This window comes from Actinia tenebrosa, unplaced genomic scaffold (genome assembly GCF_029948245.1).
Source record: "Actinia tenebrosa isolate PJP-AT-01 unplaced genomic scaffold, QUT_ActTen_1.0 PGA_scaffold13__45_contigs__length_12533684, whole genome shotgun sequence".
In the NCBI taxonomy this organism is placed as follows: domain Eukaryota; kingdom Metazoa; phylum Cnidaria; class Anthozoa; order Actiniaria; family Actiniidae; genus Actinia; species Actinia tenebrosa.
The window spans coordinates 7,757,961-7,785,668 of NW_028292573.1; the positions used below are offsets into that span (position 1 = coordinate 7,757,961).

Genomic DNA, 27,708 nt, shown 5'->3' on the forward strand with positions numbered 1-27,708 from the left:
AGAATCCCAACTGGCAAGGAGGCAAACCAGTTGGCTATTAACAAGCATGGTTGAGAAACTGAATTTGAACTAATCAGGAATCAGGACAAATACAGTCTCAGCTCTGTGGCCACAGCAGGACTCGAACCAGGCACCACCGGAGTGTGAGACCGACGCTAAGTTAACAGTTGCATATGATCATCAGAAGACTTTAGCTTGTGATTATGGATCTAACTAAAACAAATAATTTTTTTCTAAGGAGAATATTGACACATGGTCTGAAAAGGGAAAAATTTATACCCAATCCTAAACTACCAAGTTCTTCCAATAATAATAATAATAATAATAATAATGGGGTTCTTATATAGCACATTATCACATGTCTCAATGCGCTTTACATTGCAGTGGAGGACTTTACGGGCTACATGTTAAGGCACTATAAGCAGCCGTGCAGCTTACAATCATGAGTGATTTGTTAGTACGTTAGTGTTGTGCCTCCAAATTGGGATACGCTGTTGAATGGGGAGACAATCCCCTACTCTTACACAAATAAGATAAGATTTAATTTTAAGATTAACTTCCAATAATAACAAATGATAGCCTCATGATATATAAGTTTTTAATTGTTGTGACAGATGTTCCACTACTTACAATTAGTGAACTATGGTTTGTGTTTTAAGTCATAAAAATACCTCTTGTACAATCTAAGACCATTAAGTAATATTTTAAAAATTTACTAACTAAAAAATTTAAATTAATGTAACTAAAAAAGGGTTAAACATTTGACAATTAAGTAACAAGTTCACAGGTAAATGTGAGGTAAAAACTTCGTCTTCTCTATGTAAATGGAATTTCACTAATGACCTTGAAGATATAAATCTCAATTCCTGACGTTGAAATAACTGTCCAAAAGCTAGGACAAGTACAAATCAAACTTATTTAGAAGGAGAATTAGTTGTGGCTTTTACCTCACTTGAACTTGCATAGGACACTACATATATTGATAATTTTGATAAAAGTATACCTATCTAAATAAAGTATTTACACAATCATACATATGATACACAGTTATATAAATAAGATATTTACATTAGGGAATATTCACACTTGAAGATGCATTGCTTTCATTCCGTGATGTAGGGCCTGCCCATACTGTATGTGCATCTCAAGTCTTGAACCTTAAAAAGGTCATAAGTAGTCGACATTTTTCTAAATGTTATAACCGCCGCATGCGTTCTTTACTCTTTCTACTCCCTACCAAATTTTCTGTTCCTTTCCTTCTAGTCTTACTTCTTGTTTCTATTCTCTCACATGGGTTATCTAATCCTCTACAAACTTTTTCTTTATGGGTCTTGGTATCTTGCAGACACACCGAACAAAATTCAAGTCCACATCTTTGACAGCAACAATGACTACCAAGTACTCTAGCATAGTTAGACGGTGAACAGCATTTTGGACAAGGACGAAAGTTTTCAGAGGGACTAGTTACAGGTGTAGATATTTGTTGCTGTAAAATCGGTAATTGAGTTTCCCTGCTTGTTTTCGCTACACTTATAGTGACCTTGTTCGCATCAATATTTACCAAGGGTGTCCTTTTGATCCGCTGTGAAGACAAGTCTGGTTTTACACTTGTAGGTGAACCAAGATTTTCCTACAAAAACATAATTATGGAAAATGAGGATTTTTGAAAGCCTTGTTTTCTAATGTATAAATATATCTTGACTTTTTCTTGACTGATCTAAATAAGAATATGCCTATCAAACCCTGAACTAACAACCTCTGGGCTGATCTAAATCAGGGCATGGCTAACTCACAGATTGAACCCTGAAATAACCTCTGGACTGATCTAAGTCAGGGCATGGATAACTCACAGATCAAACCCTGAAACAACCTCTGGGCTGATCTAAGTCAGGGCATGGCTAACTCACAGACCAAACCCTGAAACAACCTCTGTGCTGATCTAAGTCAGGGCACAGCCAACTCACAGATCAAACCCTGAAACAACCTCTGGACTGATCTAAGTCAGGGCACAGCCAACTCACAGACTGAACCCGGAAACAACTCCTGGGATGATCTAAGAAAAGACATGGGTAACTCCGAAATCGAAATTGGAATTTAGCATGTTAAGTTTTGCAGAAGTGAGTGTACTACCACTAAGCCACACAAAAAAAAAACTTGTCATGGCTAATCACCACCAAAAATACACCAGTGGTGCAATTCAACGGGGTCAAAGTCAAAAGCATATATAAGAAAGTGCCTTTGGCAGTGGCTATACAGTCCATGTATAAGTCCCCGGAGCAGCAGCTCAAATCAATTTGAATTGATTACTATTGCAAGGAAATTTATAGCATAAATAACAATGAAATTGGATCGTGCCTCCTTTTTTCCTTCCCTCTGGACACCAGCAAGAAATAGAGCTGTACTAGGAGGGCAATAAGAATTTTTAATTTTAAAACTGTTCTTGAAACAATCTTGCTACATATTAGCCAAAAATTGACTCACAAAGGAATAAACAAATATGATTTTCTCCGTTGGAGGAAAATATACAAGAGAAAAGACTAGAAGAGTCATTTTTATTATTGCTTTGGTGCTGGTGCAAGAAATGTAGTGAAACATACCTTTCCTTTCAGAATGCAATACTCTTTGCGCTGCAATAAATAAAAACTCAACCGATCGCGAATCTGAGGCTCTTCCTTAACAAAACTCCTCCAACTCTTACTCACTGAAGCAAACCTGTAGAATTATTATAAAAATAAATGTTGATGAATAATCATTTTGAATTTGATGTGCAATTCAATTTTGTGAAAACAACGCGTGCTTTGTTGAGATATTTGGCGCGAATTTGCTTCTACGAAAAAAAGAAAATCAAAAAAGGCACAATCGCTGCAATAGAATAAAACTGAGGGATCAGTACTAACCTGGAGAGTTCTCGATCGTTCAGATATTCACAAATACTTCGACATATCTTGAAGCAGTTGCGTTGTACTAATTCTGTAATTAAATCTATCCTTGTCCTTCCGATCTTGCCTCCGTGTAGCAAAGGAGATCTCAAACTCCTTAAATCAGAAGATATCCTTGTTGGGTAATCATCAAAATGTAGTTCAAGCTTTAGTGGATCTTCATGAGTAGAAATCCCAAAGTTTGGTAAGGATTTCCTTTCCAAAGACGGAGGAGGACTCAGAAATACAGACGAAGACTGATCTTGTGTTGGGGTGACTCTTCCAAAACTGTGAGGCTTTTCGTCGCTTTCTGGCGTTAAAAAACAGCTTGGAAGAGTAGAAAATTGCTTCATAGTGTTCTTTGGAGTCTTTTTTTGCTTGATTTCTGCTGAACTCATGATAATCGCGAGAGATTTTTGGGAAAATTAAGGCAAAATTTAGGCAGTCAACATTGTTTGATGGCGTTTTCCATGTTTGATTTCAAGAGTTTGATTTCTGCGCCACAAACCGCTTCAGCCAATCAGCGATCAGCATCACATCCCTCCCTCCAAAAAAAATCCACAGGTAACCCAAATCAAGTATCCTCTTCATAAAACTAAATTTCATTTATGAAATTTTTATAACATTTATTCACGCCGAGTCTTGTACGTCTCGGTTTATTAATTGAACATTGTTTTCGTGACTAATGACTAAGAACTGAGATAAAAACTTTTAAATTGTCAAATTACACAGGAAGCCCATTTCGAATTCTCGTACCCAGAGCCTTCTCAGAAAAATCAAAGGTTTGAGAAGGTTTTGGCAACGAAAATGGATAAAATTGTCAAACAGCATTATTGAACTCTCGCCCAAGAAACTACCATTAACGCTAGTTAAACTTTAAATCTCATTTAGAATGAATTATAATAATGATATAACAATGTTTTCGCATTGGTTTTTCAATTCCCAGTGACCTAAATCGCCAGAGTTCCAATTTTCCAAAGTTCCATTTTTCTAACAAAAGATAACAAATGTTGACAAATAAACTCAAATGCTTTAGTCATATGACGAGTTAAGAGTTAAAATACAATCAGTACTGTAAATATCGTTTCGTTAGCGGTAATAGACACTTTAAGTAATAAATGTACAGCTGCCTGTAGTGTATGCATGTATGGTAAACAAGCAAGAGAAGAATCCCCTTGCCCCATCATGTGCACACTTTGATGCTATTTTTAACTCGTTACCATACCCGCGCGATAATCATGCTTCCCTTTAATGCCTCGTTTCAGGACACGAAAAGCGCCATATTTCGCTACGTCCATGACAAAAACACAGGCTTTGTTTACTGAAAGTCTGGAAGACGTCTACCCTCAAGAAATCAACCAATCGGGTTCTTCACTCAAAATATCTCCAAGCTAAAAATAGCATCAAACTGTGCACATGATGGTTACAAGGCTATATAGGTAGGATTCCTTCTCTTAGTTCATATTCTCTTGAAACAAGTTATTTGTGTATAGATAGAGTCACTCTATAGCCTAGCATGAGCTTGTATCGAGGATGTCTTTGGTTGAAGGGGGCATTTTATTACTGGTGTCCACCTATTCATTGGTAAATTTCTACGAGAGCTTTGCCTGAGAAAAAGGTGCCTAAAACAGCAGAAAAGATTCCCAGAAGTATAATAGAAACATTGCAAAAACGTATGCACCAGCTCAAAGAAGCTCCCTTGAGCTTAAGGTGAAACAAACACGGAAAAACAAATGAAAACAAAGACGCTATCATACTCCCAAAGAAGGCTAGAAGAAGAGCGAAGTGTGGGACTACAAGAGCCGTTACCAAGGTAACGAACAGTAAGAATAAACGAGTCAACGAGAACGAAAGCATTCTGGGTAATCTGTGAAGGCATGAATCTGACGCGATTGATTCTTGGATAACTTGATCAACGACAGAGACAGGAAAAGCATACGAGCAGAGGACATTAAGACTAAGAAACACACAGATAACGTGGTAAAGAATGTTTACAGGAAAATTATTCAAAACTACTTCTTGAGTTAAGCCGACGAATTTCAAAAAAGATGTCAACGCGAAGACAACTTTAATAAGAGTGACAAATAAGAATGAAAAGCCAAGGACCTTACTGAAGGATTTCTTGTATATCATACATCCTTCTAGGCGAGGAAGAGCCGGGTGAGCTGTGTAACTAAAGACTATGATCCCAAAAGCTACAAAAAACCCTTGGCTGTCCCAAAACAATAGATTTTCAAATCTCCATGAAGATGCATGCGAAAACCCGTGCCATAGAACAAATCCAATTGGTACCATAAGAACTACGACCCCTAGCAAGCTAACCCAGGCAATCCTGGAAAGATGTTTGAGAAAAATAGTTGGCAGAACACCAACTGCGCCCACGATTATCCACATTCTCTCACTCAGCGGTACTTTTGGAAACGCATGCGTAAGGAATGATTGTAGACGACAACTATTTGATTTCCTAATTAGCGTAGGTTATTAATATTCATAAGTTGAAATTATGGGATGTAAGCCGGGACAGGCAGCAAGACGATCGTAATACGTACACCATATGGTATGTCAAGATTATATTTGATTTTCCGTAAGATATAGGCTTTTAATTTGTAACTTTTTATTTCTAGTGAACCTCGTAATTATAAATCTGTCTATTGTGAATGAAATAACTGAAGAACATCAAGATTATCGAGAATTAAATCGCTGATATAATCGACGAGCGTTTTGCGTTGTGTACCCATTACCGAATTAGATGTCCCCACTGAACGAAAGAAGATGTCCGCTACATTATTGTTCACATATGTCATTCACCGACTGATGGACATTTATTAAGCTTGATTCTGCAGTTATCCAGCGTTTATTTCATCTCCGAAGAGTGTTTACAAGAATCGTACGGCTTGTGAATTCCTCGAATTTCCATGTGCAGCGATGGATGATGACACAGGAAGCCCGCCGGCAAGACGCAAGAATCCCGCTGATCGTGAAAGTTGTGACGGAGTGAGAGAAGAGAGAGCTGAAGCTCTAAGACGCTCAAGATCGGGATATATTGGCCAATTGACAAAGAATTATCGAAATATAAAAGAAGTGATGAAATCAGAGAATTTCAATGATATTGATACCGTTCTGAGGATAAGACAGAAAATATTGAACACATTTGATAACTTCGAACGGTGTTGTCAACAGCACTTAGAATGCTTGAAGGAACAGTTGGATATTGAAGAAGCTGAAGGCATTTACAGTAGAGAGCTAGAAGCTAAAAAAGACATTGAGGGAGAAATTGATGCGTGGACCCACCGGAACAAAAGACCGTTCATTGACTTTGATCTGCCTCTTGTCGAACCCTGCGATTCTAGTAGCCAAGCAGGCTCTAACGAAAGTTCCCAATCAAGTACAGCAACGAAGTTAAAGTTGAAAGCGAGGGCAGATCAAGCTGTTGCCGAGCTTAAGATTAGACAGTTGAAGGAAGAGCAAGAATTGCAAGAAAGAATTGAAGAGATGACGATGAAATTGCGGTTAGAGGAGGCAATTCAAGTCAATAAAATAAAACGTCGACACACATTACTAAAAGCTCAACACGAAATGGAACAAAGAAACACTGAACTAAAAATCTATGAAAGGGCCGAACGAGTTGAGCTATACAATTTTTACGACGACGACGACGACGTGTTACCTGGTTCAAACCCCTTTGGCTCCACACCAAGAAGTGCCCCAAAGGAATCGACTAGAGTTGCAGACTTTAGACAGCGCCTCCCTGTGAACCCGTTTGCAACTCCGATAACACCGATCTCCACTAACCCATTCGCAGCCCCGATGGCCCAGACGCCTGGCAGTTCGTTAGCAACACCGACAAGGGGAAGCTCAAGTAACCCGTTTACGACGACAGAATGGCCTGATGTAGTACACAGGAAGCCCAAACCGAAGTTTGTTCATGCTGCGCATGCACCGACACCACAGGCATGGCTGGACCTGAACACACCCGAGTTCTACGTCGCTGATTATGATAACCGTCTAAGCGACACTGCCAATAACGATGAACCACCTAAGCCAGCAGTCCATGAGAAGGTCCTCAGTCAACTGATAAGGCAGCAAGAAAGGATCACCAGCGCCATGACCAACGCTTTAATGCTTCCTAAACCAGAGCTATTAACCTTTGATGGAAACCCATTATACTACTGGAGGTTTATTCGCAACTACGAACAGAACATTGAAGCAAAGACTGAGGATAACGGAGAACGATTGAATTATTTACTGCAATATTGTACGGGCAAGGCTAAAGAAGTGATCAAGAACTGTGTAGTATTGGACTCTACCGACGGCTACCTCACAGCACGAACGTTATTGCTTGAAAGATTCGGCGAACCTTATGTCATAGCCACGGCCTACATTGATCTTGTAACTGAGGGACCCCCGCTGAGGGCGTATGATAGAGAAGGCCTGCAAGTTTTCGCCGATAAGTTAAAGGACTGTGAATTAACTCTACGTGCCGTTGGATATTATGACGACTTGAACAATGCTGACAACTTGAAGAAAATAGCAGAACGTTTCCCTGTCCACCTAAAGGCTAGGTGGCTCGAGAAGGCTAGAGTGATACGAAGCGGAGGAGGAAAACCCAGCATAGACCATATGTCCGAATTTTTGTCTGAGAGAGCAAAGGCCGCAAATGATCCTGTTTTCGGACAGATTATGGACTCAAAGGACACGTCCAGGGACAGAATGCGACCCCGAAGTAAACCGTTTCAGAACACGCCAAGGCCGCCAAGAGCTACCACCCTAGCGACACACCAAGCAGAAACGCCGAAAGTGACGGCAACAACAAAGGATTCACAATTAGCTTCGAGGGCCGCATATACTTTAAACGACCAGGTAAAGTGTGGTCTTTGTGCCCAAGCACATCTTCTCACAAGCTGCGATGAATTTAAGAAGAAGACGCAAGGTGAAAGAATGAAGTTTGTTCGAGACAAAGGGTTATGTGACAACTGCCTTAAGCGAGGACATAGAGCAAAGAATTGCTATCAGAAAAAACAGTGTGAAGTGGATTCCTGTGAGGGAAAACACCACACGTTGCTGCATCCACCGAACAGCTCTAACCTTAATCAACAGCCGAGCCAGGATTCAAGTAACAATACGAACAGTGCTAAAAATTATAATGTCGTCAAGGCTGATAGCGTAAACAGCGTCGATGTTCTTGCCAAGGAGAAAAGAGTATGTCTTCCAATCGTGCCCGTAAAGGTTCGTGGAAAGAAAGGTCAGAGATCTGTTGTCACCTACGCTCTTTTGGACCAAGGATCCGACACGACATTGTGCGAGAAACGCCTAATAGAACAGCTGGGAATCGAAGGCGCCGAACGAACATTCTCGTTGACAACTATCGAAAAGGCAAACGTTCAGCGAAAGGGATTAACCGCGAGTTTGGAAGTTACAGCTCTTGACTCAGACAATGTCGTCGAGATACCGACCGTATGGACAGTCAAAAAATTGCACATCACTACAGAAGGTGCACCCAGAGATGAAGACATTCGTAGGTGGCCACATCTAGCAGAAATACAAATACCTGAAATAGACACTGATGAAGTTACTTTACTCATCGGCAATGATACGCCTGAAGCCTTTTGGGCGTTAGAAGAGAAACGAGGACAACGGAAGGTACCGTATGCGGTCAAGACACTCCTTGGATGGACCATCGTAGGACCGATGACTGAGTCTACGCATCAACAAAGCTTGAACGCACACTACATATCTTCCCACGGTGATGAGCTTAAGGCTCAAGTTGAAAGATTCTGGAGGACCGATTTCGGAGATGCAGTACTAAGTTCCGAAGAATGCATGTCAGCAGAAGATAAAAGAGCGTTGTCTATCATGCAGGAAAGCACGGTTTTATCTGAGGGTCACTACCAAATGGCCCTGCCGTGGAGAAACAGCAGTTATTGTACATTGAACAATCGACCGATGGCTGAGTTTAGACTTGCAACATTAAAACAAAGATTCCTGAACGATCCTGGACTTTATGAGAAATACAAAGAAGTTATAGATGACCATCTGACTAAGGGCTATGCCCGTCGCCTTCCCAACGAGAATTTTGACCAGAAGAGAGTGTGGTACCTACCCCACCATGCTGTGATTACCCCCAAGAAGCTACGCGTGGTATTCGACTGCGCCGCCAAATGGAAAGGCATGTCATTAAATGACCAACTATTGCAAGGACCTGATCAAACGAACAATCTCGTAGGCGTCCTTACTAGATTTCGCGAAGAGCCCATAGCACTAGCAGCAGATATCGAAGCTATGTTTTTGCAAGTCAAGGTTGAGCCCAAGGACTGTGACATGCTTAGATTCCTTTGGTGGCCTGATGGAGATCTTAGTCAACAGCCAGCAAATTTTCAAATGCTAGTCCACATTTTCGGTGCAACGTCTTCGCCAAGTTGTGCGAATTTTGCACTCAGAAAAACAGCTGACGACAATCAAACCGAATTTGATGATGAGATTGTGAACATCGTGCATAGGAACTTCTATGTGGATGATATGCTGAAGTCGACAAGTACTGTTGAAGGCGCTATACGAACTGCATCTGAAGTGACTGAACTGCTACGACGAGGAGGATTTCGTCTCACAAAGTGGATGAGCAATAGTAAGGAAGTCCTCAAGTCGATACCTGAATCTGAAAGAGCTAAGGCTGTAAAGGAACTAGACTTTGAACGATTTCCGACGGAAAGAGCCTTAGGAGTTGAATGGAATGTCGAGAAAGATTGCATCGGATTTAAGACACAGGTAAAGGAAAGGTCTCTTACAAGACGTGGGATGTTATCCATAACGAGTTCTGGCTATGATCCATTGGGTATCGCTGCTCCATTCGTCCTGTTAGCCAAGCTAATCTTGCAAGAACTTTGTAGACAGCAACTAAAATGGGATGACCCAATCCCTGAACATAACCTCGTTGAGTGGAAGAGATGGCTAGAAGACCTACCAAGACTGTCAAATATGAAGCTACCGAGATGCTTGAAGTCACCTGACCTTGGAGACATCGTCACCTATGAATTGCACCATTTCGCAGATGCTTCCCAGTCAGCTTATGGCACCGTATCGTACCTGCGGATGGTTGACATTAATGGGGAAGTACATTGTTCGTTCCTGAACGGGAAGTCAAGGCTCGCTCCTGTAAAACCAGTGACCATTCCTCGCTTAGAACTATCGGCGGCCGTTGTAGCAGTCAAAATTGATAAGATGTTAACAGCCGAGCTAGATCTGCCGCTGACTGAGTCGACGTTCTGGACTGACTCTACAACAGTGCTTCAATACATCAACAACTTCTCAAGACGATTCAACATCTTCGTGGCACATCGGATTGCTATCATTCACGAATTTTCTACCCCCAAGCAGTGGAGATATGTGAATACCAAAGACAATCCTGCGGATGATGCGTCCAGAGGTTTGACCGCGGAGAAAATTACAGGAGACGAAGGAAGGCGATGGTTGTGCGGCCCTGAGTTTTTATGGAAAGGCCAAGATTCGTGGCCAGCACCAGTTCTCAAGATATCTGAGGTACCAAGTGACGACCCAGAAGTGAAGAGAGAGAGACAGGTCTATATGGCACAGCAAAGGGACTCAAAGAACTTCCTGCAACGAATGTACGAGCATTACTCTGATTGGTATCGCTTAAAGGTGGCCATTGCCTGGATGCTGAGATTCAGAAACTACTTCGTAAACAAGTTAAGAAGTTCAAAGCATGATTTTGAAGTTAAGCCTGCTACAAGAGGAAGAATAACTGTGAAAGAGATTCGAGAAGCAGAAGTTGCAATTATCAAGGATGTACAAGGCCAAGGCTTCACAAGGGAAGTGAATATCTTGAGCAAACAGATTGAGAAGTCGAAAGTCAAAGTTTCCACAAGAGAGAAACCCCTACCAAAGGCAAGTTGCATTTTCAAGCTAGCCCCCGTGCTTAAAGGAGGAGTTTTATTAGTTGGAGGCCGCTTAGAGAACGCCCCAATTTCTGATGCAGCCAAACATCCACCAATTCTACCGAAGAACCACCCTGTCTGCGAGCTTGTTATTAGACATTATCACCAACTGTACGGCCACGCTGGAAGAGAACACCTACTGGCCCTTGTAAGACAGCGATATTGGATAGTAAGCGCAAGATCCCTAATTAGACGTGTGCTGACGACATGCTTTGACTGCCGAAGACGTAAGGCCCCGCCTATATCCCAACAGATGGCAAACTTGCCAGTTGACAGGCTCACCCCTGACGAACCACCATTTTCATTTGTTGGAACAGACTTCTTTGGTCCATTCTTAGTGAAAAGAGGTCGGAGCACAGAGAAACGGTATGGATGCATTTTCACTTGTTTAACATCACGAGCCGTACATCTAGAGGTTGCTCATAGCTTGGAAGCAGATTCCTTCATCAATGCGTTGCAGCGGTTCATGAATCGCAGAGGAAGACCCATCGAAATCAGAAGCGACAATGGCACTAACTATAAGGGTGGTGAGAGAGAGCTACGCAAATCTTTACAAGAATGGAATGTTCAGAAGATCGAGAGTTTCCTAAAACAGAGAGAAATCGTCTGGAAGTTTAATCCCCCAGGAGCCAGCAGCATGGGTGGAATATGGGAGAGAATCATAAGATCTGTAAGGTCCATTTTAAGGGCCCTGTTGAGGGAGCAAGTTACTACAGACGAAGTCCTGTTGACTTTAATGACGCAAGTGGAGGCCATTCTTAACAGTAGGCCGTTGACAACTTGCAGTGATGATCCCAAGGACGACTCCCCTTTAACGCCTAACCATATCCTGTTACTGCGTCCAGGAGCGAGTATGCCTCTAGGTGTATTCACGGCTTCTGATAACTATGGCAGACGTCGATGGCGACAGTGTCAATATCTAGCCAATCTGTTCTGGCGCCGTTGGCTCAAAGAGTACCTACCAACTTTACAATTGAGGCAGAAATGGATCTCCCCACAAAGGAACCTAGCGAAAGGTGATGTTGTTTTGGTGGTGGACGAGACCGTTAAACGGGGCCAGTGGCCTCTGGCATGTGTACTAGAAGTTTACAAGGCAAGGGAGGGACTTGTACGCTCCGCAAGAGTCAAGACGTCTAAGACAGAGTTGGTCCGTCCCATTCACAAATTGTGCTTGCTGGAAGGAGTTGATTAAAGCCTCAAGAATCAAGGAAACACTGTTAGCGAATTACACAAGAACATTGTTGAGTTAATTGATAATTGTGCTATGAAACCAAATTAATTTGTTATTGTCGTCAGGACAATGATTTAAGAAATGATCCATAAGAAATGCCTCATTTGGGGCCAGTAATGTAGACGACAACTATTTGATTTCCTAATTAGCGTAGGTTATTAATATTCATAAGTTGAAATTATGGGATGTAAGCCGGGACAGGCAGCAAGACGATCGTAATACGTACACCATATGGTATGTCAAGATTATATTTGATTTTCCGTAAGATATAGGCTTTTAATTTGTAACTTTTTATTTCTAGTGAACCTCGTAATTATAAATCTGTCTATTGTGAATGAAATAACTGAAGAACATCAAGATTATCGAGAATTAAATCGCTGATATAATCGACGAGCGTTTTGCGTTGTGTACCCATTACCGAATTAGATGTCCCCACTGAACGAAAGAAGATGTCCGCTACATTATTCCACTTAGAACCAAATATGACGTAGACACCATTAGGAGTCCAATGCTTTGTAAGATGATTACGAGTTTTTTACCATATTTGGGAAAAGACGCCTCGCCCAAGTCTTCAACGGTCGAACGAACTCGAATTTTCCTCTTTTCGTTGTCTTCTTCGTATAAACACTCAATCATAGCTACTCCAGTGTAGTGACATATAATTGGTACGACGAGCAGTGCTATTAACGACGCAATGCCCCCTTTTAAGATAGCATATGGTAAACTTAAGAGACCAATCCCCTCGATGTCGCAGATGAAGTTAGCCGCAGCCTTCCAGCTTGACATCTTTGTCGTGTGTGGGGCTATCTCTTCGACAGTAACGATGTCAGTGTCGTCAAGATTTTCGTCTCCACTTGCTCCAACACTATTTCTACTTGAAGCTAGGTTATCAAAACTCAATATCTCGCGGTTTGCTGAAATTGAAAAGAGTAGTGTCATTTTAAGTCACTGTTTTCGTCGTATACCCACTGACTCGAGATGACACTCAGTCGCGAAAGGGAAATTGGGCAATAGCCTGCCGTACGGTGGCCCAAAAGGGACATGCAGCAATTAGACGAGTTGCTGCATGTTAGACGAGTTGCTGCAAATAAGAAACGAGTTGCTGCATGTTAGACGAGTTGCTGCATGTTAGACGAGTTGCTGCATGTTAAACGAGCTGCTGCATGTTAGACGAGTTGCTGCATGTTAGACGAGTTGCTGCATGTTAGACGAGTTGCTGCATATTAGACAAGTTGCTGCAAATAAGAAACGAGTTGCTGCATGTTAGACGAGTTGCTGCATGTTAGACGAGTTGCTGCATGTTAGACGAGTTGCTACAAATAAGAAACGAGTTGCAGCATGTTAGACCATAGTTAATGAAGCGGAATAGTTTGTAAACCCCTTATAGAACAAAGCTATTGTTTTGCGTTTGAGGTCATTTGAGGTTGAACCGTACCATCATGTGATACTGACCGTGCACAATGAACCAAAGCAAGTATGGCTGAAAATACTCATTTCCTTATTATTTTCATGTACGAACATTTTGAAAATGAAAACTTTCATTTGATGACCAAAAACCATGCGAATAAATATTTCCGCGCAGATACAGTCAAGATACTAGATGATAAATAAGAAAGCATTAAAAAGAGCAATTTCCTTTTCAATAAATAATTAATATTGATCATATAGGGTTAATTAACAAATAATAAATATTTCAGAACGTTTTTTTAAGGGAAAAAACTTCTATATTTCCTAATTCTGTGAACAAACGGAGCAACTTTTCCTTCTCTGTGCACGGTTAGAGGACAACAAGCTTCGGTTAGTGTTTTTACACTATTAAGTGTACATCCTCTTTAAATCATAGAGCGGGTGCAATTAAACCGTGAAGTAAAATCAAACTAAATACTGACAAATAGTATCTAATAGTTGCTATCACTCAACCAGAACATTCCAAGGGCGGATCCAGGGGGGGGGCAAAGGGGGGCTGAATCCCCCCCCCCCCCTTCAGCAGAAAAAAAACGATGCTTTTTTATATTGTTTTCAGTTGTGTTGACGGAAGAAACTGAATTAGCCCCCCCCTAAACTCAATTAGCCCCCCCCCCCTTAAAATTTTGGCTGTATCCACCCTTGCATTCATCATACAAAGACGAATTTATTGTTTAATAAAAGTTCTGGTTTTGTTTGATTTTATGTGGATAAAGTCGAACAAAAACCTAGAACAGTAGGTTTCCCAATAAACATTTTGCGCGCAGTTTACCGATTTGCACTGAATTCTAGAAAAGCTTAGTTTAACTTTCCATATTTTGCTAGATAAACTTCAAGCGATTCTCAGCTGCTTAAGATTTCAATTTGATGTGTTTGTCTTTGCTCGATTTGACGCGTTTGTCTTTCCTCGGATCAGCAGACTTATGCTTAATAGTGTAGTCAAAACATTTTTTATGTTACTGCAGCCTTGCTTTAATGTTCGGCTGTGGTTCCAATCCAGGCATTGCATTTGAATACAGGATTCCTTATTATTGTTTGAAAACTTATTGATTTCATTTTAAACTATTTTACGGAGTTTTTGGCTGACTCGTCGAAACTCAATTGAAGATTGAGGCCTCTTCTTTGGTACCCGGTTCATATCTTAGCTGCATGTAAGTTTTTAAATTTGAATTTAAATCTAAGTAACGATTCCTGGTCAAAGAGTGACTGTATCAAGCTTCTATGAGAAGTATAGTAGAAATATCATACGGACGGCGACTCTAGCCCATGAGCATGCTATTACCAATATCACTGAAAACCTATCTTAACTATGTCTTGGTCAAATATTCAGTAACTTATCAAAAATCATATACATATTTTTTCTTATAGTTTACCAGTGAAGCGTGGATTTTTATCGGCCTCTGTTCGTTCCATGTCAGCTTTGTCGTTATTGTTAAATGTTTGAAGTTGTTTGAATGAAAGAAGCTCGATCGCCATTGTTCTTCGATGAAATGTGTTTCCAGCATCAGAAGCATATAGATCTAGTTAGTAACTTGCAGCTAATCAAACAACCTTTAAGGTGACGTCTCTATAGAGCTTTTAAGCGTGACGTCAGTCAAATCCACACGCAGCCCAAGCTCTGTCGGGTTCAGAAACATAGAACATAAAAGCTGAGACCGAAATGGCAGTTGGGAAATGACATAATTATATTATTATTTATTTATTTGCGCCATCCATGCAGTCGGTTTAGGATGCCAAACGCGTATTAAAAACAGTGGATGATGCCACGGGTCGCCGGTCACATCATGCATTTAATTAACGTACTTCCCATGTGCCATTTCAGTCTCAGCTTCTATGTTCTATGTTTCTGAACCCGACAACGATTCTTCAATAAGCCTGAAGCGAGATGACGTTTTACCCCCGTCTCTAGACCATAATTCTTTTTACACTGCTTTCAGTTTGTTCTTTAATTATGACTATTGTCCTATATTCTCTAAGGAATCAAACATTTTAATATGAAAGAATTTAAAAAACTATTATGGTATAAGAGTCGGGGGTAAAACGTCATCTCGCTTCAGGCTTATTGAGTGTACATGCATCAAGAATTTTGCGCTACTGCTCTAAGCGCATGCTCAATGGATCAAAAAGTGGTATCCTGGGCCCGGTAGTACGAAGCCTGGATAGCACTATCCAAGGGATAAATCTTATCCAGTGGATAAATATATTTTGGTTTACAGCATCGACTTATCCACTGGATAAGGATTTATCCGCTGGATAGCGCTATCTAGGCTTCGTACAACCGGGCCCTGGGTTGTAAAAATCAATTGACTTCATCGAAGTGGAAGACGTCTTTCGTAATTGAAGTTCAGACGTGTAATTCATCACAGAATTCGCTTCCAAACTCAACGAAATATCAAAGAACTAAACAAAGTAGGTGTTAAAAGGAAAATAAATAAAAGGACGTTTTCTAATCTCACCAGCTAAATTGAATATTTAAAATGTGAAATCTCTAAAAATAGCGCAACTAGTATTACCACGAGTTCGCCACAGGACGGTTTGATTTAAGGCCTCTGGAATGGTTTCATATTTCCATATCTTCGACAGTAGCTAGTGTATCACGTGTGCTGAAAACTCAACGTTGGTCTTCAGTAACTCTGCTGTGATGTTGTCGATTCCCAGTGCTTTCCCGTTCTTCAGTTTCTTGACTGCTTCTTTTACCTCGCCTATAGTTGGTTCATTGACAGCTATCTCTTCCATTACTGCACTAAATTCAAACCCATTTTCCTCCTCGCTGGTTATTGGATTTGCTGGTTGTTCTCTGTTCGGCACCTCTTTAAAGTGTTCCATCCATGTAGCCTGTACTTCGCTTTTCATGCTGAGAAAGTTTCCATTCTTATTCTCCACTGCTGTGCTTTGCTTGAGTATTTCGTTGCACAGTATCTTTGTTAATCCATATAGTGTCTTCATATGGGAAGCATGGGTGGCGTATGTGAAGCATGGGTGGCGTAGCGGTGAGAGCGCTCGCCTCCCATCAATGCTACCCAGATTGGATTCCCGCCAGGTTCTGTGTCGTATGTGAGTAGAGTTGTTTGTTGGTTCTCTCCTGTGTAGTATGTGAGTAGAGTTGTTTGTTGGTTCTCTCCTGTGTAGTATGTAAGTAGAGCTGTTTGTTGGTTCTCTCCTGTGTAGCATGTGAGTAGAGTTGTTGGTTGGTTCTCTCCTGAGTAGTATGTGAGTAGAGTTGTTTGTTGGTTCTCTCCTGTGTAGTATGTGAGTAGAGTTGTTTGTTGGTTCTCTCCTGTGTAGTATGTGAGTAGAGTTGTTTGTTGGTTCTCTCCTGTGTAGTATGTGAGTAGAGTTGTTTGTTGGTTCTCTCCTGTGTAGTATGTGAGTAGAGTTGTTTGTTGGTTCTCTCCTGTGTAGTATGTGAGTAGAGTTGTTTGTTGGTTCTCTCCTGTGTAGTATGTGAGTAGAGTTGTTTGTTGGTTCTCTCCTGTGTAGTATGTGAGTAGAGTTGTTTGTTGGTTCTCTCCTGTGTAGTATGTGAGTAGAGTTGTTTGTTGGTTCTCTCCTGTGTAGTATGTGAGTAGAGTTGTTTGTTGGTTCTCTCCTGTGTAGTATGTGAGTAGAGTTGTTTGTTTGTTCTTTCCTGTGTAGTATGTGAGTAGAGTTGTTTGTTGGTTCTCTCCTGTGTAGTATGTGAGTAGAGTTGTTTGTTGGTTCTCTCCTGTGTAGTATGGGAGTAGAGTTGTTTGTTGGTTCTCTCCTGTGTAGTATGTGAGTAGAGTTGTTTGTTGGTTCTCTCCTGTGTAGTATGTGAGTAGAGTTGTTGGTTGGTTCTCTCCTGTGCTTCGAGGGTTACAAGGCTATATAGGGGGAATTCCTTCTCTTAGTTCATTTTCTCTTCTTTCTACTCAGTATCCCTGTCGGCCCAGTCACGTAGGCTTAAGGTTGGTCGATTACAACGTTTTTTGAATTGACTGTATCATTCTATATACTATTTATCAGTATACAGCTATTTCAAAAAATATTGAATACTGAATACTGCATACTGAATAGTGCATTACAAGACCAAAAGTAATTTGAAATAAAAAGTAAATATACAGCAATTAACTCTCTACGTGTAGTTAGTATATTGTTTCAAATGGAATACACTAAAAATAGAATAAATAATGATTATTGATCCTACTTTAGACAACGTCACTATGACCCACAATGCACTTGGGTCTTGGAATGAACTATTCAGTATGCAGTCAGAGTACAGGGATTACTGCCATTAATCCATGCAACAGTTAAAAAATATGAGGTTATGATAAGTAATATGAAGGGAAAGTAATGGTTCTTAAACTAACGACGACTATGAAATTCTTGTGATATTTTTTGTTGCCTGTGATCGTGATTGTGATTGGTCGATTAGGTCACGTGCCACTTGATCAACCTCCTCTGGTGCAGTAGTGCAGTTTTCGTATGACTGTGAAAAATTCACGGCACGAACACGGTCGTGACACGGCAAGGGATACGCCAGACCAATCACATTGCACGAGAATTTACTCTCCATCCAATCAAATACCCGGAACACGGCATAAACACGGCGCGGACACGGTCACGCAAAGGTCACGGCAATGCCAGACCAATCGCATTGCGCGTGTAAAAAATCAGCCAATTAAAATTCTAGAAAGCATCACGGTCATGGCACGTCACGCTTACGGCACTGAGCTTTTCACAGTCATACGAAAACTGCGGCTCTAATCGACACGAGTGAAAAACGTCTGATAAACGTGCCTGATAAATTGGACTTCACAAAAAGCCAAAACTTAGTGTCCATGCTTGAAACTTAAGGCTAATTCTTTCATATTGTGTTTGTTAATACAGTATCTTGATCTGACAACAGTATACTAGGAGAAAACAAACATTTATTTTCTCATTCGAACGCTTCAAATTCTTAGAAAACGTGCTGAAATGCACGCATGCGCAAACGTTTTTCTTGAGTGTCCTCTGGTGCAGTAATCAGTATGATTCAACGCGTTTTTTGAAATAGCTGTATGCTGACCTTCCTCACCAAAAGAGATGCGTAGATCGAAGAGAACTTTAGCCAAATGCTTACTATTCGGTGGCTTCTTTATAATACTTGCTAACATCACGGTTTGGCTTAAGACTTCAGGTAAGAATAAGAAAAAAATAATTTTAACAGTTAAATAATATTCTTCCTTCCTACCGGTTCGAGCTCCAGGGAAGACAGTGAAACAGCGAAGCGAATCTTCCGTTTATTCCAAACACGAGATTTTACCTCCAATCTTGCCAAATACTTGACAGATTACAAACATTCAACTGAAAACAAGCCCAAAGTAGTAAGAAAGATACATATGTTATACCTAGAATATTGGCGAAGAAAGTCGAGAAGGAAGGACAGGAAAGCAAAATTACCTTAGAAGGATATTGATTTTTCGTATCTTTCATCATGAAATAAGAATTTTCCTTTTCGTGTTACATTTTATCTAAATATGCTGGTATTATCTAGCGAACTCAGCAGATGAGCGAGGAAATATAGCATGGCCCAAAAATTATGCCAAAAAAGAATGCAAGCCATTTCGCACATTCAACTGAAAACAAGACCCAAGCAGTAAAAAATAGAATATTGCCAAAGAAAGTCGAGAAGGAAAGCAAAAGCTTACTAGGATATTGATTTTTCGTATCATGGATATTCCTGAACGAAGAATCTTCCTTTTCGGTTAGTCATCATCTAGCGGACCCAGCGGATGGGCTTGGAAATATAGCGTTGTTGCTCAAACATTATGCTAAATGGACTGCAAACCTTATAGCCGTGAAATAGCACAAAACACAAAGCGGGCCGGGGTCAGGCCAGGGTTATCTTATCATGCATTACTTTCACATCATTAATAATAATTTATGTGTATGAGAATATATATGAACTATATATTTGTACTGCGGTTGTGATGTATCAAATTGAGCTGATCTTCGCAGTATATGAAGCAGCTTATGCAGCTGCAAATTGAAATACTGAGTCTTGAACGGGATTTGATTTCAATCTTTAATTGCTTTTGGAATGTTCAAGTTTTTTGCTTTTCTAGTTTAGTTTAACTTACTTATGTTAGGAATGTTAAGTATTAAGAATTTATCAAATGCTGGTTTATTTTTTATTGATATTAGCAATCATTAATTTTGATTTGTTAATTTGTCATTTTTTGTATTTTATATTAAATAAATTATTGTATTGTTATCATTGCGAGTGAGATATGACATTTTTCTATTTACAATAAGCAGCTAAACTTAATATATTTTCGAATTTAAACAATCAATTGTACTTAATTAGATGTATGTCATACCTGTTAGCGTTATATATTTTCTAAATTCTTTAAGAAGTTAGAGATAAACTGCAGTACTTTTGTCCAGTAGGTTTGCCTTTGACAAATTACGAAACGACTTCACAAAATGCTAAAAGTGCCTATGACACCTAGCTGATTTTCAGCATTGATTCTAAAAAAAGTAAATAGTTGAATGAAAAAAACATTTTATGGTTTGAGTGATGCACCTTGGAGATATCAAGGTTTATACCCGCAGGATATTTTACCTCTACAGAAAAGGTTTGTATATTTAATAATGCCTCCTTTAAATAATTACCAAGACACGAGTCTTCGAGCGGCGAGGTAAACATTCTCCGATATTCACTGAGGCTGAGGCAAATAATTGTTTTAGTATAAATACACAGGTGATTCTTCCAAAAAAAAGAAAAAAAGAAGAAGAAAAAAAAAAAAAAAAAAAAAAAGAAGATAAAAAGCATTTTTTCCGGTAACAGCAACAAAGCGGCTGGACGCCATTTTGGTTTATCGCTGGAGGCGATTATCGTGTGATAGTGTGAGTTTCTCGACCAATCAGCGCGCGAGATTTTCAAGAATCACCTGTGTATTTTTTACTAAAAAACACTTATACCAAGAGAAAATGAACTAAGAGAAGGAATCCCCGCGCCCCATCATGTGCACACTTTGATGATATTTTTAGAATCATTAATGCTACTTTTAGAATCAATCATTTAATAGTTTGTTTTTCTGCACGCTGCAAGTTTGTTTCTCAAGCTCCCATACATTCGGAGCTAGGACTACCTGTTGTCAGTCGTAATGAAAAAGTACCTCTGGGTCACAAATAATTCTATACAGATTCATTGTTAGCTTTTTGTTAGTTTTCGTAGCTTTCGTAGCATGGGGTTTTTGTCTATCTTTAGACATAGCATCATTTTCATTGCTGCTCTCCGGCTGTCGCATTCTCGTGATCACAAACCATTGCTATCACAATATCCACTATTCATCAGTATACGCTTTCACTAAAAGAAATGCGTAGATCAAAGAAGACTTTGGCTAAATTCTTGCTATTCGGCATCGTCTTTATATTACTTGCAAACGTACTACTGGTTGGTTGGATTAAGACTTCAGGTAAGGATAAAAAATAAGCTAATTTTGAAAGTGAATGAATCTATTCTTTCCCGCCTGATCGAGCTGCAGAGTTAAAGACAGTGAAAGATGATTCCTATTTAAGCGCTAAAACAGCGAATCAAATTGTCATTCTACACAGACTTTATCTACAATCTTGCCAAGTACTAGACAGACTAAAAACAAGCCCAAAGTAGTAAAAAATATACTTATTTTATACCTAGAATATTGGCGAAGAAAGTCGAGAAGGAAGGACATGAAAGCAAAAGCTTAGGATACTGATTTTTCGTATCATGGATCCTGAACGAAGAATCTTCCTTTTCGTGTTTCTGATATCTAAACATTCTTGTACTAGCTAGTGTTCCCTACAGGTGGGCTAGAAAATATAGCATGGCTCAGAAATTATGCGCAAAATAATGCAAGCCATATATCCGTGAAATAGCACAAAGAATGAATAGCTCTAAACACATCTATCTCTTTCGCTTTCAATTGTTTCATTGGTGCTATTTTGTACTAGTTTTTAATAGTTACAGGGTTCGTGTTACTCCTTAAACTCCTTGAATTTTTGTTTTGATCATTAGAGTACAAACACTATAAGTGTGTAACATAACTGATACCACTAAACACTGCTAAATTATGCTAATCCTATTGTTTTCTATTGTTTAATTAGCACTATTTACTACTAAATAGTGCAAAGTGTTGCACACTTTTAGTGTTTGTACTAGCTCTACTTGCATGGTTCTGAAATAGATCTAGTCAGAAAGATCGGAAAACCTGAAAGTCGGCCATGTGCAACCACCGTGTAAAACCTTGGCATAGTTAGCTGAACACACTCCTTGAATATTCATTTTTGGGTCCTTGTATACTCCTTGAATAGTCCTTGAATTTTAAGTGTTTACTTTAGCACGAACCCTGTAGTTAGTAATATGGATTGCATTCTACTGCAGCTTAGAATAGTTTGTGTCAACATTTTGACTGTTAGAACGACATTTACAAATGTCAGTAATAATCATAGTTGGTCTAGGCCTGGTTCTGAGAACATAGCCCACTGCATCTAAATATACTGCCCAATATCACAGTACCATAATACAGTGTGTTCATTCTCATTGAAGAAATTTAAACATAGCTTTTTATGCTTCTTATGTTCATTTATAGTATTCTTCTCTAGTTTAGGATCCTATTTTTTATTTGATTTGATTTGATGCAACATGAATCGATCTTTTTTCTTGATTCTTTTGATAACCCGAAGAAAGCTATGTGCGAGTGTGAGCATGCTCAGTGCTAGCCTGTCCTGGTGCTAGACATCCTTCCACATCGATAAATGGAATTCCAGCTTCTCATATGCATAGCTTGTCAACCCTTTATTGGATACGAAGTTCGTACGTGTTGGTATTAAGTCCGAAAATAACTAAGCGAGACCTTTTTTAAAACCTTGGACAATTATTCACATGCCTCTATCATTGCAAGCTCGCCGTTCATCTGCCTTCGATACAAAGGCACGACTACCTTCAAAGATGGCGTAGGGAACTGTGAAAGAATCCATTCGTTTCTACGAGAAGAGTCTTTTATGCCCACCTTATAAAATCTCATATTTTGACTATTTTAGGGTTTTGTGAAAGTGTCACGACAGAAGCTGCTAAAAAGTCAGGTACGTGATTTATAAATATTTCATAATATCAAAAATGGTAATTATATACAAGAAGAGAAGAGAAAATGGAGTGGAGTGGAGTGGAGCGCAGCGCAGTGGAGATCAGTGTGCAGCGCAGTGGGGGTCAGTGTGAGTGCAGTGGCGTGCAGTGCAGTGCAGCAGAGTCGAGTGGAGTCCAAAATGCGCTATCTAAATATCTCATATTTTGACTCAAAAATTATTTCAGGGTTTGGTGAAAGTGTCACGACAAAAGCTGTCAAAACGTCAGGTACGTGATTTATAAATATTTTAAAATATCTAAAATGGTTATTATATAAAAGAAGAGAAGAGAAGAATGGAGTGGAGTGGAGTGGAGTGGAGTGGAGTGGAGTGGAGTGGAGTGGAGTGGAGTGGAGTGGAGTGGAGTGGAGTGGAGTGGAGTGTGCAGTGTGCAGTGTGCAGTGTGCAGTGTGCAGTGTGCAGTGTGCAGTGTGCAGTGTGCAGTGCAGTGTGCAGTGTGCAGTGTGCAGTGTGCAGTGTGCAGTGTGCAGTGCAGTGTGCAGTGTGCAGTGTGCAGTGTGCAGTGTGCAGTGTGCAGTGTGCAGTGTGCAGTGTGCAGTGTGCAGTGTGCAGTGTGCAGTGTGCAGTGTGCAGTGTGCAGTGTGCAGTGTGCAGTGTGCAGTGCAGTGCAGTAGAGTCGAGTGGAATCCAAAATGCGTTGTCTTAATATCTCATACTTTGACTCAAAAATTATTCCAGGTTTTGGTGAAAGTAACATAACAAAAGCTGCTAAAACCCGAGGTAAGTTAAAATAGTAAATAAGGTTAAAGTCAAAAACAGTTACAGTTCTTTCAATTCATCTTTCAGCTTTCCTTGTGATCGGTGTTCCGACAGTTAGGAGACCAAAAGCGGCCAGCTACCTCAGCCAAACGTTAAAAGAGTTAGTGGAAGGATTGGAAGAACATGAGAAAAGCGAAGTCCTTATCTTAGTCTTCATAACAGACTTCAATACAACTGTTATCCAAAGCATACGGAAAGAAATATCCGATTCATTTGCGAACGAAATGAATTCTGGACTACTACGGGTGGTCACGGCGCCTCGGTCGTTTTACCCAAGCCTCGAGAACCTTCCGCGACTGTGGGGAGACTCGCCTGAGAGAGTAAAATGGCGATCAAAGCAGTGCTTAGATTACGCATTCCTATTTGAATATTCCAAAGATTTGGGTGAATACTATCTTCAGATCGAAGACGATATCTCAACAAGTAAAGGATACCTCAAGGCAATTAAGAATTTCATAACAACCAATGAGAAGAGAGCGTGGTCGGTATTAGAGTTTGGTGCGCGAGGATTCATTGGTATAATGTATCGAACCACTGATATTGGTCGATTGTCAATGTTTGTCAAATCTTTCTTCTGGGTACTACCTATTGATATATTAAATCGATATTTCAACGATTTCCATCTGCATGGGAATCCTGCTTGGGCAAGGTGTCGTCCCCCAATCTTTCGTCATGTGGGCACATTTTCATCTCTCGTTGGCCAAGTACGCCCGCTTGAAGACATTAAAACTACCGATCGGATATACAAAGACAGTCACAATCCTCATGCTGAAGTCAATACATCAATAATAAGCTATAACAGACACAATATCACAGCTGCGTATGACACTACTTTCCATGGGATGTTCTGGGGTAAAAATATCAAGATAGGAGACTACATTTTAGTGCATTTTTATACTCCAGCACGTGTTTCTAGGCTAATTGTCGAATCTGGTGGAGTTAGCGCACCTGAGGATTACTTTGGAGGAGCTAAGTTATCTTACAGCAACAGCGATGGTAGGGGACAGTGTGATCTCTTTACCTTGTGGCAAGAATACAAAGATACTGGACAATTAAAGGCACAGAGTAGCAGTGCTAAAGGAATTCTTTGTCAATGTTTGAAAATTGAAATTACTGAAGTACGGAAAGATCAAATAGGTAGGACGAGATGGCTTGCTATACGAGAAATAGCTGTATGGACTACATCTAGCTAGGTATATGCTTAAAGATATATACGGAAAGATCGAATAGGTAGGAAGAGATGGCTTGCTATACGTCCAGCTATTTTTCGTATAGCAAGCCATCTCGCTAGGCATTAACTTAGAAACCGATAGATTATAACACTTCGCATCAGCTTTACATTAACATTAACTTTTCATTTTTTCATTTCATTTCATTTCATTTATCCTTTTTACTCTACATCTTCCCAAGATATTATCGGCATATTCAGTTTACGTTGTCATCTATGCAGTATAGACGCTAGAGAAAAACGTTTGCGCATGCGTGCATTTAAGCACGTTTTCTAAGAATTTTGCAATCTCGTACCCAGAGCCCTTATTTCTTACTGCGCATGCTCGACGAAAAACTCCAATATTTCCTGTGCTGTGATTGGTTCTCGAGAACAAAGAAAGATACCGGAAGTTAAAATTTCAGTACTAGGGAAAATAAACAAGATGGCGTCTCGAATTAAGTACACCAAAAAAGCCTGTAGGGCCGGATTTTTCAAAGGTCTGCCGGTTTTGTAATGGAAATTGTATTGATGTCCATCCAATAGATATTTTCGGAGTTAATTCAACTGAAAACCATCTTCAAAACCTAATTTTCCAAGCGCAAATTCGCATGCTCGTTGAACATCGTCCGCCATTTTGAATTTACCTAGTCTGTCATAATGCGCATGTGCAAGAAACCCAGAATCTGGGTCTTCCGGTTTGGAGTTTTCCAGAGCCCAATTATTTCGTCGAGCATGCGCAGTAAGAAATAAGGGCTCTGGGTACGAGATTGAGAATTTTGAAGAGTTTGAATGAGAAAATAAATGGTTGTTTTCTTCAAGTATACAAAAAAGTTCGATAGTAGACTTTTGTCAGACCAAGATACTGTATTAACAAACACAATATGAAAGAATTAGCCATAAGTTTCAAGCATGGACACTAAGTTTTGGCATCTTGTGAAGTCCAATTTACAAACAGTCATGTTTGAAAGTCAAATTTACATATGTTTTGACTAATTTGCATAAGGATTAAAAGCATGCGCAGACGTTTTTCACTCGTGTCTGCAGTATATATATATTTTTGTTTCTAATAATTAATCAAAAGAGTTATATTGTATTTTTGTTATATTTGTATTTATATGACAGTTATGTTGCATTAATTTGTAAATATTTTTCCATTCAAATTGCCTGGATTAGTCTCACTATTTGCAGGTTAATGTTGGTAACACGTGTAAACATAAAACAATTTGTAGCAAAATTTACACTTGAACTTTATCGCGTATTTACTTAGAGTGCTTACCATAAATCCATGAAAAAGTTAACCAACAAAATTGTACAAATTAGTGCATAGTTTTGTAGGTCTACGGTCTTGGACTTCTAAGGTAAAAACACTATAGAATACTCCAGTTTCGAGTTCTCTTTGCTCAGCCTTAGACCCTGGCTAAACGAGGAAACATGTATTGCGGGCAGGTTTCCTCACTGTTTCCCAGTTTAGCCACATGCGAAACATTGCTGATTGTGAAACAAATTTCGCTTCCAAGACGCAAAAAATGTTTTTGCTTTTTGCTATGTGTTGGTTCTTTCTTTGTTGCTCTTCCTTACTAATCATACTACATGGTAGCATTTTGTTGTATATATATTGTATCTCATGTGCCGAAATTCTTACAAAAATCTATGGAGGCGTTCCCGAGGAATATGAATTAACTAAAATCTTATAGGTGCGGAGAATGTTGTTATGAAAATGCTCTACATTTGCCGAACTTTAGTTTCAAATAGATATAAGCAAATGCCTCGAAACTCAACACCATAAAAAAGAACATATTTAAATTTTCTCATACGAAATTCCAGGGCGAAATATTGAACAGATCTTGTTTTAGAGCTCTCTCGGAAATGAATTTTAAAAATCAACAACCAACTTTGGGGCTTCATAATTCTAAAACGATATAACTAGCTAAAAACTAGTGTGAGCTGCGTCGGTGTTTCTAATGAAACAGTAATGATAAAAAGGTAAATTATACACCGTGAAAAGATGAAAAAACTTTCTATAAACGTGATCGTAATCTCCGTTCTTTCTTGGTCAAGGGAGTTCTTCCCTCTAACAAAGAACCTGGTACTTTTCGCTGTTCTCGTAAACGTTGTTATACTTGTCCTCACATAGCCTCTCACATTTCTGTTGTCGGTCCTAAATCAACTGTTAAAATCACTGACCATTTTGTTTGTACCACTTCTAATGTTGTATATTGTATTAAATGTACCCGCTGTAATCTTTTGTATGTGGGCGAGACTGGCCGCCGTCTTGGTGATCGCATTTGCAATCATCTTTATGATATTCGCAATAACGATCCCACCAAACCAGTTTCTCGCCATTTTAATTTAGCTAACCATTCTCTTTCTGACTTCATTGTTTTCGGTCTTTCTTTGCTTAACGGCAACAATGATTGTCGCAAGACCAAAGAAATGCGGCTTATTCACCTTTTGGGCACTCTTAGTCCCAACGGGATTAATGAACGCTTTATTTTCAACTAACCTTTTCTTTTGTCTTTTGATTGTTTGTTTCCTTGCCTACCTTGCTCTCATTGGTTTCTTTTGTCTTATTCTATCATATATACGCTCCTTTCTATCACTTCTTTCTCTTTTACTCCGACGAAGGGCCAGCGTCCGAAACGTCAGTAAGTTTTTTCATCTTTTCACGGTGTATAATTCTAAAACGGCTGGATATGATTCCTTGAAACTCACTCATCAGCAAGGGCATGACTCAAAATACAACGTCCTTAAGTTTGGACAAAATCCATGGGGGATTTTTTGAGACCGACCCGAAAAACTGTTTTTCGGGAATTCCCCATAACTTTTGCATAATAAGGACGATCGACATGCCACACCCAATATTTTAAACTTCAATCAATTGACCAATTTATATTTAACAATCAAATGGCTACAAAGAGAAGAAGTCTGTTTTAGCGCGCTTTGAATGCTATTGGTCGGAGCTTTCCGTTACTAATTTTAGCCACCTTAATCAACTCGTATTGTTCCATAGTCGTACCGTGTACGTGCTGTAAGTCAGTACCATATGTT

The 27,708-nt window shown here is 39.7% G+C and overlaps 5 protein-coding genes across 6 annotated transcripts; 2 read left to right on the forward strand and 3 right to left on the reverse strand.

Moving 5' to 3' along the window:
* Nucleotides 1-615: 615 nt before the first annotated feature.
* On the reverse strand, nucleotides 616-3,457 carry LOC116287243 (F-box only protein 5). The gene is made up of 3 exons (XM_031693898.2): nucleotides 2,898-3,457; nucleotides 2,598-2,712; nucleotides 616-1,630 (listed from the first exon to the last, which is right to left on the reverse strand). Exons 1-3 carry the CDS (start codon nucleotides 3,314-3,316, stop codon nucleotides 1,196-1,198), a joined length of 969 nt encoding a protein of 322 aa, XP_031549758.1. The 5' UTR covers nucleotides 3,317-3,457; the 3' UTR covers nucleotides 616-1,195.
* Nucleotides 3,458-3,518: 61 nt separating this feature from the next.
* Nucleotides 3,519-5,330, reverse strand: LOC148911733 (vesicular inhibitory amino acid transporter-like). The gene has a single exon (XM_089029222.1). The coding sequence runs from the start codon at nucleotides 5,310-5,312 to the stop codon at nucleotides 4,497-4,499; it is 816 nt and encodes a 271-aa protein (XP_088885348.1). The 5' UTR covers nucleotides 5,313-5,330; the 3' UTR covers nucleotides 3,519-4,496.
* A 513-nt stretch (nucleotides 5,331-5,843) lies between these two features.
* LOC148911734 (uncharacterized) lies at nucleotides 5,844-12,489 on the forward strand. Its single transcript, XM_089029221.1, has 2 exons — nucleotides 5,844-12,332; nucleotides 12,400-12,489. Exon 1 carries the CDS (start codon nucleotides 5,844-5,846, stop codon nucleotides 12,057-12,059), a length of 6,216 nt encoding a protein of 2,071 aa, XP_088885347.1. The 3' UTR covers nucleotides 12,060-12,332; nucleotides 12,400-12,489.
* Nucleotides 12,490-12,542: 53 nt separating this feature from the next.
* On the reverse strand, nucleotides 12,543-15,247 carry LOC116287376 (vesicular inhibitory amino acid transporter). Its single transcript, XM_031694050.2, has 2 exons — nucleotides 14,936-15,247; nucleotides 12,543-13,012 (listed from the first exon to the last, which is right to left on the reverse strand). The coding sequence occupies exons 1-2, from the start codon at nucleotides 15,036-15,038 to the stop codon at nucleotides 12,555-12,557; spliced, it is 561 nt and encodes a 186-aa protein (XP_031549910.1). The 5' UTR covers nucleotides 15,039-15,247; the 3' UTR covers nucleotides 12,543-12,554.
* Nucleotides 15,248-18,278: 3,031 nt separating this feature from the next.
* On the forward strand, nucleotides 18,279-26,205 carry LOC116287373 (alpha-1,6-mannosyl-glycoprotein 4-beta-N-acetylglucosaminyltransferase). 2 transcript variants are annotated; one of them, XM_031694046.2, is made up of 5 exons: nucleotides 18,279-18,702; nucleotides 22,590-22,631; nucleotides 22,858-22,899; nucleotides 23,370-23,411; nucleotides 23,478-26,205. In XM_031694046.2, the coding sequence occupies exons 1-5, from the start codon at nucleotides 18,609-18,611 to the stop codon at nucleotides 24,641-24,643; spliced, it is 1,386 nt and encodes a 461-aa protein (XP_031549906.2). In that variant the 5' UTR covers nucleotides 18,279-18,608; the 3' UTR covers nucleotides 24,644-26,205. The 2 variants fall into 2 exon arrangements, with proteins under 2 accessions (XP_031549906.2, XP_031549905.2); XM_031694045.2 differs by lacking the exon at nucleotides 18,279-18,702 and adding an exon at nucleotides 19,792-20,986.
* The last annotated feature ends 1,503 nt before the right edge of the window (nucleotides 26,206-27,708 follow it).

Coding starts and splice junctions, on each gene's coding strand:
- LOC116287243 (XM_031693898.2), bottom strand. CDS start 3,316: ATGAGTTCAGCAGAAATCAAGCAAAAAAAGACTCCAAAGAACACTATG. Junction 2,713..2,897: donor AACGATCGAGAACTCTCCAG/GTTAGTACTGAT, acceptor ATAATTCTACAG/GTTTGCTTCAGTGAGTAAGA. Junction 1,631..2,597: donor ATTGCATTCTGAAAGGAAAG/GTATGTTTCACT, acceptor ATGTTTTTGTAG/GAAAATCTTGGTTCACCTAC.
- LOC148911734 (XM_089029221.1), top strand. CDS start 5,844: ATGGATGATGACACAGGAAGCCCGCCGGCAAGACGCAAGAATCCCGCT.
- LOC148911733 (XM_089029222.1), bottom strand. CDS start 5,312: ATGTGGATAATCGTGGGCGCAGTTGGTGTTCTGCCAACTATTTTTCTC.
- LOC116287373 (XM_031694045.2), top strand. CDS start 20,887: ATGCGTAGATCAAAGAAGACTTTGGCTAAATTCTTGCTATTCGGCATC. Junction 20,987..22,589: donor TGGTTGGATTAAGACTTCAG/GTAAGGATAAAA, acceptor TGACTATTTTAG/GGTTTTGTGAAAGTGTCACG. Junction 23,412..23,477: donor AAAAGCTGCTAAAACCCGAG/GTAAGTTAAAAT, acceptor TTCATCTTTCAG/CTTTCCTTGTGATCGGTGTT.
- LOC116287376 (XM_031694050.2), bottom strand. CDS start 15,038: ATGGCGATCGAGCTTCTTTCATTCAAACAACTTCAAACATTTAACAAT. Junction 13,013..14,935: donor TAAAAATCCACGCTTCACTG/GTAAACTATAAG, acceptor TTTCAATTTCAG/CAAACCGCGAGATATTGAGT.